We start from the raw sequence: 15,406 nt of genomic DNA, 5'->3' as shown, positions 1-15,406 counted from the left end.
TTCTTGTGGATGTCAAACATGGCATAAAGGATAAAAAATGAAGCCCTTACTATGTTTTTTAGGTAACACAGGTCTAGTGTTTAACAAGCATTACAAATTATATAGTATAGTGGAATAAGTTCACGCTACCATGTTTACTAAGTGCTGCGGGACCATTGAAAAAAAAGCATGTGGTTCTGTGGGTAAGAGAAGGCTTCAGGGGAGACAGTGACCTTACAGGAAGACCACTGAGCAAAGGACATTCCTAGCAGAGAGAACATAAATCTAGCTACGAAACAGTGTGTTCAGGCAAACTACAACTTCTTTGATCTGTGGGAGATGAATCTAGAAAGGTGGACCAGAGAAATTATGGAGGTTCTTAGTTCCTTTAAGGAAAGAGAGCCACTAAAAATTATGTTACGGTCAAGTTTATGTTTAGAGGAGATTCTGGAAGGGCAGGTGGTATGATTTCAATATTTTATGCCCCCATCTTTTCTTGTGGTTCTGTTTTTAGTCAGTGAGACTTCCTCTAAGGGAAAATAAGATTTTTTTTTTTTCCTAGCCTAGTACTAAGTACACAAATTTCTCTGGCAGAGAACAGGAGAGGCTGTAAAATGGGATGTCTTATCCACTGGAGAGATGTTATTCTGCTTGGTAAGTAGCCAGATAGAACATTTAGAATTACTGAATGAGCTTGGCTGCAAGGGGAAATATCTCAGCCTCTCATCCTCATCAAATAGCCCAGGGTGACCCTCTAAGACTAAGTCCTCTTCCTTCTTCCTTTCCTGCAGAATCACTGTGACAGGGAGATAAACTCCTGAGGTTATTTTTAGGGAGTGATAAGAACTGCAGGCTTAGTTGTATACTCAGATCTCTAAATATACAGAGTGAAGTGGCCATTCCCTCCTGTGTGAAGGCTCATAATCTTAATTTCAGAGGGCAGGATAATGCCACAAAATGAAGCTGAACTGGACTTACTTCTGCAGGTCAGAACAGGGTTGTGGAAGACCAGTGCCGTGATGGCTGCTGGGGTCCCACAAACAGGAAGCAATGGCTGATGCTTGCCTTTGCCTTTTAATCCAAATTATATCCTCACAGCTGTGACTTCTGCGCCCCAGACTTCATTAGGCCTTTGTATCATTAGGAAAAGGGCCACATAAGGCTGAGTCACCTTCCTCCAGAAGGAGGTTGGCCTCGTTTTTGTAATAATTTTCTGTCCACTTGTCCCTTTGACCCAGGGCCTTTTATAGTATATAGACCAGCTATATCTAATTGTTGTTAAAGTCTCTATAACTGCAAACCTAATCTTAGTTACATCTTGTTCTGATCAACCCTGTTTTTAGAAGAAGAAGAAATGATATGGTGGCCCCTTCTTTGTCCTTGTGCTGCCTGGTTTGCATTTGCAGCAGTTTCCAGTTAGGAATCAGTTGCTCTGTTGGCCCACCATCGGGTAGGAATGTTTTGATAAACAGGGAAACCCAGACACAACTGTCATGGCCATCTGTTTTGCACAGTGCCATAGTGGCAGGCTGATTTGGCATGTGTGTTGTCACCTCATGTAGGTGAAGCCAGAGGAGTCAGGACACATGAAGAACCCATCCGTTCTCTTTTCAATCAGTGAATCTCTGCTCCACTTGGCAGTACTGAGGCCCATTGAGGGTAAATCAGGGAAATATTTCATAATTTAGGACTTTCCCTTTCTGAAATAGTTTTCGATTCTTATGTTCAACTTTGTTGTTTCTTTCAAACTATGTTCTTTAATATCTTAAAATAGACCAGAAAAAAAAAAAAGATTCACAATGTGGATAGACAGATTGTCTTACAAAATACATAAAGGAGCAGCAGTAGTTTTCTAGACTGTTGATAATTTGAACAACTTAAACTGTTTGCAAAATCCTTGCTGGCAGCAAGCCCTCGCCCATTTTCAATAAAGCCGTGGAAAGGACAAGGTTCTAAGTCATAGTTAAGCTGGTAAAACTCATCTGGGCACTAGTCGCAGATGTAGAATTCAGATGACAGACACTGGACAGGCCTCCTTTTGCTGCTGTTTAGAGCCTACGGTGGACAGCCGGGTTATAAAAGAGGAGAGGCATCTTTGGAATCTCCACCAGAGTCTGCAGAGGCTAAAATAGACCCAGTGCCTTCTTAGTGACAGAAATAGAATGTGCCTAGGGGCAGCAAAACTGAGACACAGAAAACACACTTGGCTTGGTCTAAGGAAGTAGAGCCAGGCCTGAGGGTCTAGGTTCCAAGGTTGAAGCAACTCCCTCTATTTCCTTTTAAAAAACTTTCAAAGTAAATCCTTCTTTGGAAAAAACTTTAGTAATATGTGAATTATGAGGTTGTAAAAGAAGGAGGAAGGCTTGAATCCAGTCAGATTTTTGGCCTAAAAGATGACAATTGAGTTAAAATTAAACAGAGTTTCAGTGCTCTTCCAAAGAAAAGCCTCTTCCTCCTCCTCCTCCTTTCTTCGGTCTTTTTGAGACAGGGTCTTCCTGTAGCCCAAGCTAACCTGGAACTCGCTATGTAGACCAGGCTGGCCTTGAACTCACAGCGATCTGCCTGTCTCTGTCTCCTGAGTGCTGGAGAGCACCATACCCGGCTTGAAGAATGTTCAGTGTCTCTGTATGAACCTTTAAAAATCACAGGTAATGGGAATGGCTAAAAAAAGTATAAAAAATTTTTTAGATTTGCTTATTTTTAAAGATTACCAATCAAGTCAGGTGTAGTGGGGCATGCCTTTAATCCCCGAACCCAGGAGGCAGAGGCAGAGGCAGAAGCAGATCTCTGTGATCTACATAGACAGTTCCAGGCCCCAGCTGGGGCTACAGAGAGACCCTGTCTCAAAAAAACTAAAAAAAAAAAAAGAAAAGAAAAAGATTACCCATCAACCAGCCAACAGAGAAAGCAACTGAGGTAGTATTTGCTAATTTATAGAATGCTATTAACATATAATTAGTCATTTACAGAAAGTTTTAGGGACTTCTAAGGTTATTTTCATTAATTAAAGGGCAAGAACTATATATTTCAGGTTTGTAAAATAGTATCATAAGTTGGGGCTGGAGAAATGGCTCAGCAGTTAAGAACACTGGTTGTTCTTGCAGAAGACCCGGGTTCAAATCCCAGCACCCACATGACAGCTAACAGTTGTCTGTAACTCCAGTCCCAGGGGATCTGACAGCCACTTCTGTCCTCCTCGGGCATTGCACAACACGGGTGCACTTACCTACATGCAGGCAATACACACATACACATAAACTCAAAATAATAAATAAAATTTAAAAAATAGTATCATAAGTTAATTTAGATCTCTTTATGAGAAATACCGGCAATTTAATAGCGCTCTGAAAGCTACTCTTATTATAGATAAAAATGACCAAATGAAATTAATGGTAGGCTCTTTAACCATGGTTTTCTCGTCTTGGGGATTATCAGGTTATAACAACAAATAAAGAATGTTAGCTTACATTAACCAGCATTTAAGTACTTGTGCTCACTATTTTCAATAACTGTATAAATTATTAGGAAAAAAAAGAAAAGATTAAAAAAAAAGTCTCACACTAAAGTTGCTTCAGTCGGGCTAGGCAACTAAGTTATTCTTTTGTATGACATATTTAGGCAGTAGTTACAGAAAAGTACAGTTTTTGAAATGGAACACATTTATCTTAACAGTATGAATTGTAGCTTTGAATGTTTGTATATTAACACTTAATCCCCCATGATTCTAAGGTAGATCTCCTTCCCACTTTCACATGAGATCATTCAGGTCGAACCAAGATCAGCCTTCCCAAGCTTACACAGCAAAGAAGAAGCAGAGTTGGAATTTTAATCCAAGCGGTCTGCCTTGGAACTCATAATTTTAACTCTTTGCTACATCGCTTTACGTATTAGATGATTTGGGAGGATGTCTGTAGGGATTAAGACTTGGATGGAATCATAAGAATATGTGTTCCTTGGGAGCTGTGGTCCCCAACCCTGAGGGGCCAGGTTCCACACTCCCCTGGTGGTGGGCTGATGGTGGAGCAGATTAGAGGATGGAGGACTTCCTGAGCAGTTTCCCTTCTCTGAGTGCCTGCACTCCCACAACCCCCTCCCCCGAGGTCCCAGGTTGTGCATGGCAATGGCTTTGCCTCTTGTGTTGAACTTACTCTGGGGGCAGGGGAGGTTTCTGTCATTTGCAGATTCTAGTCTTGGGAGGACTGATTCTCAAGAATGGACTTCCCACGTCCCCCAGGGCCAAATGTGATCTCGATGCCACACCTGGTCCTGAGCACCCAGACCTTGACCCTTCCCAGATACCAAGAGGTTTGCCATCATTTTTCTGTTACTTTCCTACAGCCCCAGTGCACCTTCACCTGTGCCCTACAGAAAACGTAAATCATCTAATTGAACTTGTAGAGATAAAAATCACAGTCTGGGAAGTTAAAAATAAATAAAGCTTTTTTTTTTTTTTAATGTGTATGCATGTATTGCCTGCATGTAGGTAAGTGCACCCATGTCATGCAATCCCCTTAGAGGTCAGAAGAGGCTGGCAGATTGCCTGGGATTGGAGTTACAGACAGTTGTTAGCTGCCATGTGGGTGCTGGGATTCGAACCTGTGTCTTCTGCAAGAATAACCAGTGTTCTTAACCACTAAGCCCTCTTTCCAGCCAAAATAAAACATTTTTAAAAGAGTATGTGCCTCAGGAGCAGAGTGTTGCTGTGGAGCAGACGCAGGAGCAGCCAGAGCCTGTGGAGAGAGTGTGGGGGCACATGGAGCACAGCAGTAGCAAGATCATGTTGTGCCTCCTGTGTCCTAAGTCCTCCACCTCTACCAATGTTTCACTGAGCCTTACCCCAACTCTGAAGTCAGTACTCTTGTCCGCTCTTTATCTGGGTACTAAAGATGTGAGTCTAGGATCAGAAGCAGGACCCGGGCTGGCTGACGCCACAGCTCCAAAGCTTAGACTTTTTTTATCCACTGCGTTGCTAGTGACTAATGGAAGGTGCTAAGTTTGCTGCATTCAGCAAGCATTGAGAAGACTTTTTTAGTGAGTAATGGAAAATGACATTTGGTAGGTAATGCCAGACAGTAATAATAGAAAGTTTTGAAAGCCACAAGAGATATTTGATTAGAAAACAGCTTTTTTGTTCTAGTTCCAGTAAGTATGTATTATACATAGCAGGCCAGTCCTGTTTAACAATTACATGTGTCAGGTAAATGTCCTGCGACAGCCCTTAGCAGAATGCTTGGACCCATGTGAACTTAGTCTGAGGCTTCTGAAAAAACTTTTAATTTCTTTATACTGTTGATATGAATAAGGAGCTGGTTAAGGGGAGAGGGGAAGGAGGGTTATACAAGGAACCTTGGGGATGAAGAGGAAGAAGGAGCTCAAGAGAGCTGGGACCATAGGAAAAGGGTATTTATTAAGGGAGAAATGGGAAAAATGGGGGCACTTTAAATGGGGAAACCATGGTGTAAGGGTTAGACAATGCAAGAGTTAAATAATGCCTAGCTAGTTTTAAAAAAACCAGAGGGAACCATATTAGTCCAACAACCTACTGACAAATTATACATACAACTAGCTCAAGGAACATAATATATGTCTAGGCAAGGTTTATCTGAGAATGTTTGGTCTTTGCCCAAGCTTTATCTACATAGAACATGGTAATTAAAAGTACCAGACTGGTGGAACTAACCTTCTTGGATGTTTAACAGCCATACTTTGAGGCCTATACTAATTTGGTCAGAAGGACTTAAAGGACAGTTTTTGCTCCTTGCCCTCTAAGGTCGACTAAGTTCCAGGGGACTATGGAGCATCTCTCAAAATGTCCTGTAACTGTGGTGAGTCACCTGTCCTCTTGATCAAGAAGGCCATGGAGACCACACCAGATGGACTTGAACCATTGTCCAGTCTACAACTCTTTGTAGGGTCAACACAGAGGAACTGTTTCCTCCATGCTTCCAAGTGAAGCCAGCCATGGTCGAGCAGGACCTTTGACTTATCTTCACACAGATGGAGCTGGTAGAGGAAAGGAGCCAGGGGCACCTCCCCAGCCCATGTGACCCCTAAGGAACAGATCCTCAAATGACCTTAAGAGTAAAAATAGTTTTACTGGGCCAACTGCATGGCCTTAAACACCCAAAAGGAAAGTATAACCAAAGAATAAAGGGATCAATATAATTCTTTAAGAATCCATGTGTATACCTAAAGGCTACGTAACAAGAAACAATGCCAGACAGGAGAAACCTTCTTTGAGTTGTTGGCCAGGGTGGCCCAAGAGACTCCTAAACAGTAACCCAGCATAGAACTGGGAAAATGAACAGCAGATCCCAATCTTGTCTAAAGGAATATTGGCAGTTGATTGCTGTTAGATGAGGAAGTGCTGATCTTCCTAAAACAAGGAACTCGAGATAGGCTGACTAGACTCAGCAGATGGACAACACTGGGGAATGGCTGGGAGCACCAACAACAGTGGACAGTAACAGGGATGACAGTGTATGGGCTCCAGTGGGGAGGCAGGTATGGGAGGTGTCACTTGGGATGTGGGTATAGAGGTGAATAAGATTGTTTGGGATGTTCTGTGTGAAATACAAAAAAAATCAATATATTTAAAAAATAAGTTATATTTGAAGAAGCATAAAAATTTGCTTCATATTAATTAGTAGATGTGAAAAACATTACCATTGATATTTGCCTGATAACTTTATATCCATGCTCAGGTGCCAAGGAGCTCAGAAAGTAACTGACTATGACTAGTAATAATCAGGTATATAGAGATTAGAGATGCATGTGCAAACATCTAAGTATTAATTGCATTAAAATGAGTTTTTCTGTATGAAACAGTATATTTTAATAATGAAATGGAGATTTTTTTTTAAAGGTTAAAACCTCATTCAGTTTTATGTCTTACGGGGTTTATACTGAGTACAATATTGTATAACTGTATTAATTTGACTGTAAACTCAGAAATTTACAGCCAGTTCTGAAAGAGATGCACCTTGGCTCTGGATATTGTTATTGAATATGTCAATGCTGTTGTAATGAAATGCTTCTTTTAATTATGTGGTTATTTTAAAAAAATTTAAAAAAAGAAAAAGGAGGTGGGCATTGTGTGGCACTCACACCTTTAATCTCAGTACTTGAAAGCTGAGGCAGGAGGATTGCTGCAAGTTCCAGGACAGCCTCATTTCCAGAATGAATTGGAGGCCAGCCTGAGCTACAGAGTAAGACCCTGTTCTGTCCAATAGAAATGTGAACCACAAATGTAATTAAAATTTTTGAATAGCCATATTAAAAGCTATAAAAACAAAGGTGAAATTAATTTTAATATACTTCTTTCTTATACCCACTCTATGTTAGGTACTGAGTCTTTGGAATCAATTGTGCGTTTTACACTTGTCTTATCCGAGTGCTGAGTGGACACACAGCTAATGCAGTACTAGACACCACAACTCCTTGTTTCTATAGTGTGTGATCTGGAAAAGGCCAAGTGGTGTTTGCCTGGTGTGGTACACGTCCACCACTGTGTAGCCTAGGATGGTCCACCTCCACCACTGTGTAGCCTAGGATGGTCCACCTCCACCATTTTGTTGGGTGACAGAGTGCAGAGAAGTTATTTTCAGTTTGCTTGTGTGCTTAACAGACTCTTCAGGTGTTTTGACTGTTTCATTTAGCTTTATTCTAGATGCTTCTGCAGCTGTGGAATGAAGTTCATGTCTAAACAACCAACAGCTTATTGGCAATGCTGAGATGCAGGAAGTATTCCTTATCTCTCATCTTTGAAGATTTTTTCAGCTCTCAGCCATTTGGGCCAAAATATATAACCAATATTATTTTCTTTACTGATATTTAAACCTGTGAAATGCCCAACCTTTTGACATGATATGACATTGTTACCTACAAATGGATTGGACCACATTCATACCTCTTCAGGAATGCATGTGGCCCACAGGAGAAAGTGCCAGCCAAAAAAAGTACAGCGATTTATCACACATTCTGTGTAACTATTGTGCAGATAACCACAACAAAATATGACCAACTCCCTTGGTCTCCTCTCCATCGGGACCCTTCCCACATACCCACAGAACTAAGCATTGTCTTGGTGTTCATGTGAATAGCTGTTAGCTTTTCATCATCATCTGACCAATGCAGTCTGTGGCCCTGGTCATTGTAGCTTTTTGTCTCTTTTTGAACTTGCTTTTTTGTTATTCTGAGACAGGTTTTTTTTTTTTTGTCTTTTTGAGACAGGGTCTCTCTGTAGCCCCAGCTGGCCTGGAACTCACTATATAGACCAGCCTGGCCTTGAACTCATAGAGATCCTCCTGCCTCTGCCTCTCAAGAGCTAGGATTAAAGGCGTGTGCCACCACACCTGGCAAGACAGAATTTTATATAGACCAGACTAGCATCAAACTTGCTGTGTAGCTGAGGATGACATTGACCTTCTGATCCTGGTGCCTCTACTTCCCAAATGCTGGGATTGCAGGCATCTGCCATCACTCCTGGCTGTCTTTGTGCTTTGAGTGAATGAATTCATATGTATAGTTCTTCATTTATTACCTTGAGAGACATTCATGTTTGTGGACATAGCAGCATATTTGTTCTCAGTGTTGTGTGATATTTCTTTTTATACATATACTAGTTTGTGTTTTTATTAATTTTTATTGAATGAGTGTTTTGCCTGTATCTATGTAAGTATGCGGTGCCTGTAGAGGTCAGAAGAGGGCATCAGATTGCCTGGAACTGGAGCTAAGGATGGTTGTTGGCTGCTATGTGGGTGCTGAGACTCGAACCCAGGTCCTCTAGAAGAGCAGCCAGTGCTCTTACCCCATGAGCATCACTCCAGCCCCTGGCTTCTGTGTTCTGTGGTAAATCAGCAGTTTTTTCCAATTAATTCCTATTATAAACAGTACTGCTATGAACATCCTTATGCATGTTCTGCATTTGTGCAGAACATTCAATGTAAAATTGTTAGGTCATAGAAAATGCAGCTTTATGCTTTCTTTTTTAAAAAGACATTTTATTGTGTATGTATATAAGTGATAACAAGATGTTGATATGTGTGTATATAAGTGTACCACGTATGTGCAGTGCCCAAGGAGGCCAGAAGAAAGTGCTGAATCCCTTGGAACTGAGTTACAGAGGCTTGTGAGCTGCCATATGGGTGCTGGGAACCAAACCCAGGCCCTCTGCAAGTGCAGACAGTGCTCTTAACCGCTGACCATCTCCAGCCTTACAGTCTTAAGCTTTTGTAGTTGATGCCAAACGTCCCAACGGTTCGGCTATTGTTTCCACTGGTGCGTTAGACTTTCCATTTCTGTAAGCGTTGAAAATTTGCCATTTTCCCAATTGTAGTCATTCTGGCAGATTGTAATGATATCGTTGCACTTTTAGCATCTCTCCACTAAGAAAAATGTAGTAAGCAGCTTCTGAAACCGCTAAGGCAAAGCCTTTATTTTCATGTTTTCCTGCTGTTCTTGTCTTTTGAAACCACAATCAAGAGTTGAGACTCTGTTGAAAGAATACTGTAAATTTTAATTGGCTATATGAAAACAGTGAATTTGAAGTATTACCCAAGATTCCTTCTTTATACTTTTTATTGGCTCATCCAAAAAACAGATGTGTTCTTTCTCTTCATCGTTGTTAAGCTGCCGTACAGGAATCCTGATCACCACTGGATGGACTTGAGGAGTAAATCTTTCTAGTTCTTCAGGAACTGAGCCAGTTTTGTTAGGTCCTTTATTTAAATAAAGTGCAAGTGTAGTAACTGATCTAGATTGGCATCGAATGGCTGGCCACTGAAGTGGAACAGACCTAACTGCTCTTGGGTAGTCTCTGAAATGTCATGATCTGAGATTGGTGTCTCTGTGTTCTTCTTCAACCAGAAAAGGTATGTTGGAGCCAAGAGTCACCAACTGTAAATTTAGCCCTGCTTTAAAAATGCCATTGCATAGTGAAAATTGTAGTGGGACTTCTTTTTTTTTTTTTTAATCATGGCAGTACTAACAATGGAGAATAATTTAAAAGGTAAAGCTTTAAAGCTTATAAATAATCTCAAAATGTATATGTGCATTTCAGTCTTTATGCACTGAAATGAGAATTATGGGAATTTTCCATATAACTGAGTGTCCAAAGATACTAGTTGCCGATAAGAAGCTGTTTATAAATAAAGTGTAAAACAATTGTTTTATTTCCTAGTAGTTGATAGACTACTATAAATTTAGATGGGCGTGCTGGCACACACCTTTAATCCCAGCACTTGGGAAGCAGAGGCAGGTGGATCTCTGTGAGTTCAAGGCCAGCCTGGTCTACATAGTGAGTTCCAGGCCAGCTGGGGCTACAGGGAGACCCTGTCTCAAAAAGACCTGAAAAAAAATTTTTTTAAGTTTGTTTTTTTCCCCCTTATGTTTTGATTTGGTTTGGGCTGGGTTTTTTGGCTGTGCTGTGGATAGAACCCAGGACCTTGTGTCTGCTACATATTTACTCTACCACTGAGCTTCATCCTCAGCCTAATGCTTTTAAATAGAATAGTTTATTCTCGGTGTCACCTCAGACTTTGTTCTGTTAGTAGTCATTTAGCAGAAGAAGGACTTTCATTTGTATTTATTGGTTATTATTTGCTTTTTGAGATAACATCTGGCTAAGTTGCCCATATTGGTGTTGAAGTGCTGGCTTTACACAGTCTCTGTGTCTCCTGGACAACTGGTAGTTACTTCCCGTGCCCCCATTCCTGGCTTTGTAGGAGTTTAAGCTGAAAAGTTATATGCTTTCAAAGGATACAAGGGACTGGAGAGATGGCTCAACAGTTAGGAGCACTGACTGCTCTTGCAGAGGACCCAGGTTCGGTTCCCAGTACCTACATGGTGGCTAACAACTGTCCATACCTCCAGTTTCATCAGGTGATCTAACAGCCTCTTCTGACGTCCTCAGACATTGCACAACACGAGTACACTTACATACATGCAAGCAACACACTCGTACAAAACAAAATAAAAATAATTAAATATTTCTTAAAAAGAATTGATACAAACCTACTCTGGAACAATTATAATTGAAATTTAGAAGACAAATAAACAAATGTAAAATCTGGGAAGCAGTAAAATCTGTTCCCAGTAAAAATGAAATAGGGAACACTGTGCTTCCTGTGCGGATTTTGTGTGTAATACACTTACTAGTGAACCTGAATTATTCCTTCTCTTTTGCTTAGAAGTTAGAAAATAATTGGTTGCATGACTTTTTAACTAATGGTTTGATTTTTTTTTTTAATCTTTAAATTCTCTATAGAGTCACAAATAGGTTTTTCTGTTACTCGGGACTTATCAAGAGAATGTGAAAGATTTCTAGCACAGGTAATGAATATTAAGGAAGACTTATTAGAATGGAAATTTGCATAAATAAAAGCCAAGGAGATGTCAGAGTTCTTGTTAAACAGGGTAAAGTGTTGGACAAGTAACAGACTGAGAATGAGAACAGAAAACAGCTGTGTACATTTACTCTTTGCTTTAATGTCTGTGATAATTTCAAAATATATCAGGTACTTGCTACAAAATAATTTCACAGAGTTTTTACTTTAAAATTTAGTGTCATCAACTAGATTCTTGTTAACAGTGTCAAAGCTTTTCATATCCGTGTTTCATAGCGCTAACAGGTAGCCAGTCTTGATACGGCCAGATAAATAATTCCCAAGGTAGTAAAGCATTATCAGCCCCTTTAAATCACTTGTAGCCCCAGCTGGCCTGGAACTCCCTATGTAGACCAGGCTGGCCTTAAACTCTCAGAGATCTGCCTGCCTCTGCCTCCTGAGTGCTGGGATTAAAGACGTGTGCCACCACATCCAGCATTATATTTGGCTTAAAAAAATCTTATTTATTATTTTTATTTTATGTGTATGAGTGTATTAACTGTATGTATGTAAGTGCACCTGTGTTATACAATGCCTGTGGAGGTCAGAAGAGGGTGTCAGATACCCTCGAAATGGAGTTATGGATAGTTGTTAGCTACCATGTGGGTGCTAGGAATTGAACCTGGGTCCTCCGCAAGAGCAGTCAGTGCTCTTAACTGCTGAGCCATCTCTGCAGCCCCCTGTATTTGGCTTGTGAGTAAAGAGAACAAACATGACAGAGTGATTCTGATCTCTGTTGGCTGCTCAGTTTTAAAAAATATTTTATTTATTGTTTTTACTTTATGTGCATGAGTGCATTGCCTGAATATATGTTAAGTGCACCTGTGTCATGCAGTGCCCTTAGAGCTCAGAAGAGGGCATCAGATCCCCTAGAACAGGAGTTACTGATGGTTGTTAGCCACCACGTGGGTGCTGGGAACCCACTCTGCAAGAGTAGCCAGTGCTCTTAACTGCTGAGCCGTCTCTCCAGCCCCATAATCTCTTTTTAAATTGAAACATGAAGTTTGCTTTCTATAGTACTTTCTCCTGTATGAGGCATTTGTCAGTTAACAGTGGAAACCCTGGGACTCTTGTAGATTTATGCCAATAAATTTGTTACTGTTTTCCTTGGGTCCTCCCTGCCTAAATGAAGACTAAGAGGAAGGAACACCGTAGAAAGTGAAGATGCAGACAGAGAATAGCCGTTTAATTTCCTTTGTACTTTTCAGATAAAGACACAGACGTGAACATCAGGGGCAGCATGGCTGACTTTGGCCTTCGTGACACCTTGGACATGGAGCCCACAGAGTTCTTCACTTCTGCAGCAGAGGTAAGGAAGTCTGTTCACAGCAGGCTCCTTTGCAGGAGGAGAACGTGGCTTTGCCATGTTACTACAATTCAGTTCAGGTGTCATTTTACTTTTCACTTTTATTTGAGATCGGGTCCTGCTGTGTGGTCTGTGCTAGCCTGGAACTTTGACCCTCCTTCCTCATCCTCCTGAATGCTAGGATTACAGGCATGAAACACCATAACTAGCATTTAAAATTTCTTTCTAATATATAACTTAAAAAAGTATTTCTTGGGCTAGGCATGCACAGGTCCTGGGTTTGATCCTTATGACCACAGGAAAAAAAATTTTGCTTAAGTGTTCATTGGACTCACTTTACACTCGGGCCTGGTCCTGTTGGGTTGATGGTGGGTAACCACAGCTGCTCTGATGAAGATGGTAATGGGTGTTCTGCTCTAAGATAGAGTTCCACAATCGACAGTTATAAAGAATTTGTACTACAAGCTTAGCTTCCCCAAGTTTGAGACCTGTAATGCTTTAGATTTTTTTCATATTTTGAAATATTTGCATAGTAATGACATATCTGGGAATGAAATCCAAGCTAAACATAAATTTATTTATATTTTTCATATACCTTAAAGGTAACTTTATGTAATATTTTTGGTATACTTGTACTTCGCAACCCATACAAAGTGAGGTACGGAATTTCCACCTGTGCCATTATGTCCGCACATAGGTTTCAAATTTTGCACCGTCCGGGTTTTGGGATTTCAGATTAAGGATATTTCCCCAGTGTGGTAAATGCTAATTTCTATTAACTGACAGTAGAGACCAACAAATTTCTACTTCTAAGCCTAAAAGTTGCTACAGTGTTGAGATCAGAACTAAGTTGATTCTTCTTAATGGTCAAATTTAGTGTCCTAAATAACACCATCATGAAACCCAGTGAAACCTTAGTCTCTTTCCAAAGCTGCACAGTTTCTAAGAGATGTTTCTCTGGTTGCAGAGCCCCGCGGTCCTTTGGTCCTTTTTCAGTTTTACCTGTTGGGATCCTGACATTGCTGTTTTTTTCTTTGCTCCTCTCCTTGGTGTCAGTCAATTGGCCAGTGTCCAGGAGAGCACAGCCCATGTTAGGACAGTGGAGTGAGGGCCAGAAGCCATGTAGTCCTTGGCAGCCCATCCCACAACCCTGAGTGTGGGCCTTTCTGTCAAACTTCTTAATAGCCGTTTTAGTCTTGAGCAGTGACCTCTGGTTCTTGTCTGTAGCTTATTACAATTTTAGATATAGCCCTTAGTGGTTGTCTTCCTTAGTTTTTTAAACCTTTGAGAGGTTTAAATTCTACCAGCCTCTTACCTCAAGAAAACTGTCACTGGTTTGAACTGCAGTTTCATCATATTTGCAGCAGAAATCATGCTGTATTTTCAACTGAAGACACACAAGTGCCTGGCATCAGATATGCTAGCTCTGGCTCATAACGTCCCCACCAACAACTGTAACCAGGCTCCCTGAACTGAACGCTTCTTCATCCAGGATCGGGTTAACGAATGTACATTTCAGAGCTGGTCACCTTTGCAAAGAGGAAAGCAGTGCTGAAGGGCCTGGTTTGTGCACAAGTTTCTGCCATCGATACAGGGAGAATCATTTTCATCCACAGGCCATATGTCACTTAAATTTTGGTCCCAGACACTTATACCTCCCATACTTTCAAGAATAAATTCTGCTCTTCTTCCACCCCAGAGATGCCCATGGGCTCGTCCGTTGGCCTGCCCAGCCTGCACTGAAAACTGCAGCTGGTGGCGCTGTGTGGCCAGCCTAGCACTGTTGCCTTTCTCTCCTGCTTGTAATTCCCTGGCTCAGTCTTATTCCTTCCTGGGGGCTGACAGCCTGGGGCCACCTCCGCCTTTGCCCCTCAGTTTTGGAAGTACAGGCCCTGGTCCTGTCCAGAACCAGGCAGGATTCATGTAGCCAGTGGCCGGGGGACCGCCACAGCATGGCCGCCAATCCTCTCCTATGTCCTGGGGACTCAGAGTCCCTCCCTCAACCCTCCACTTGCTTTGATGATAGTAAACAGTTCCAAAGTTTTTACCTAAAGAATTTCCATGCTATTTTTTACTTATTTATTTATTTTTAATTTATTTTATTTTTTTGTCTTTTTGAGACCTGGTCTCCCTGTAGCTCCAACTGCCTGGAACTCACTCTGTAGACCAGGCTGTCACAGAGATCCGCTTGCCTCTGCCTCATGAGTGCTGGGATTAAGGCGTGCACCACCACGCCCAGCTATTTTATTTTATGCATATGAGTGTATGGATGTGAGTGCACCCGTGTGTCGGCCCTTGGGGGTCAGAAGAGAGCATCGGATCTCCTGGAACTGGAGTTACAGGAGGTTGTGAGCTGCTGTGCGGATGCTGGGAACCGAACCCAGGTCCTCTGCAGAGCAGCCAGTGCTCTTAACCGCTGAGCCATCTCTCCAGCCCCATGTATGTTTAAGTTTTTAAGAAACCTAAAGGATGTTTTCTAAAGTATCCATCATCACCAAGGGAGGGTTTGAGCTGCTCCATAGCACCAATAATCTGTCTTCTTAATGTTAACATCGTATCCCTTTGTGTTTTCAATTAGATCTCTTAGATGACCAAAGATGGGCATATTTTTCTGTCCTTAACAGTTCACATGTGTTCTTTTGTGATGTCGTTACACAAATCTTTTACTTATTTTAGTACTTAGAGTCTATGTTTTGCTTTTGAGTTTCAAAAGTATTTAAATATATTCTTGATATAA

The 15,406-nt window shown here is 41.3% G+C and overlaps 1 protein-coding gene across 9 annotated transcripts in view; it reads left to right on the top strand.

The window, feature by feature from the left end:
* The window catches only part of Miga1 (mitoguardin 1), a 77,344-nt gene that overhangs the window by 30,171 nt on the left and 31,767 nt on the right, over positions 1-15,406 (top strand). For all 9 annotated transcript variants that reach the window (XR_003846326.1, XR_003846325.1, XR_003846324.1 and 6 more), the window contains exon 8: positions 12,572-12,672. Coding sequence is in view for 6 of the 9 variants with exons in the window: in XM_017802070.2 (XP_017657559.1) it covers positions 12,572-12,672 (101 nt within the window). In the remaining 3 variants the exon portion in view is untranslated. The remainder of the gene's footprint in view (positions 1-12,571; positions 12,673-15,406) is intronic.

Source organism: Nannospalax galili, unplaced genomic scaffold (genome assembly GCF_000622305.1).
Source record: "Nannospalax galili isolate Female #2095 unplaced genomic scaffold, S.galili_v1.0 scaffold1124, whole genome shotgun sequence".
NCBI lineage: Eukaryota > Metazoa > Chordata > Mammalia > Rodentia > Spalacidae > Nannospalax > Nannospalax galili.
The sequence above is the reverse complement of the archived record's forward strand: the minus strand, read 5'-3'. Positions and strand labels throughout refer to the sequence as shown.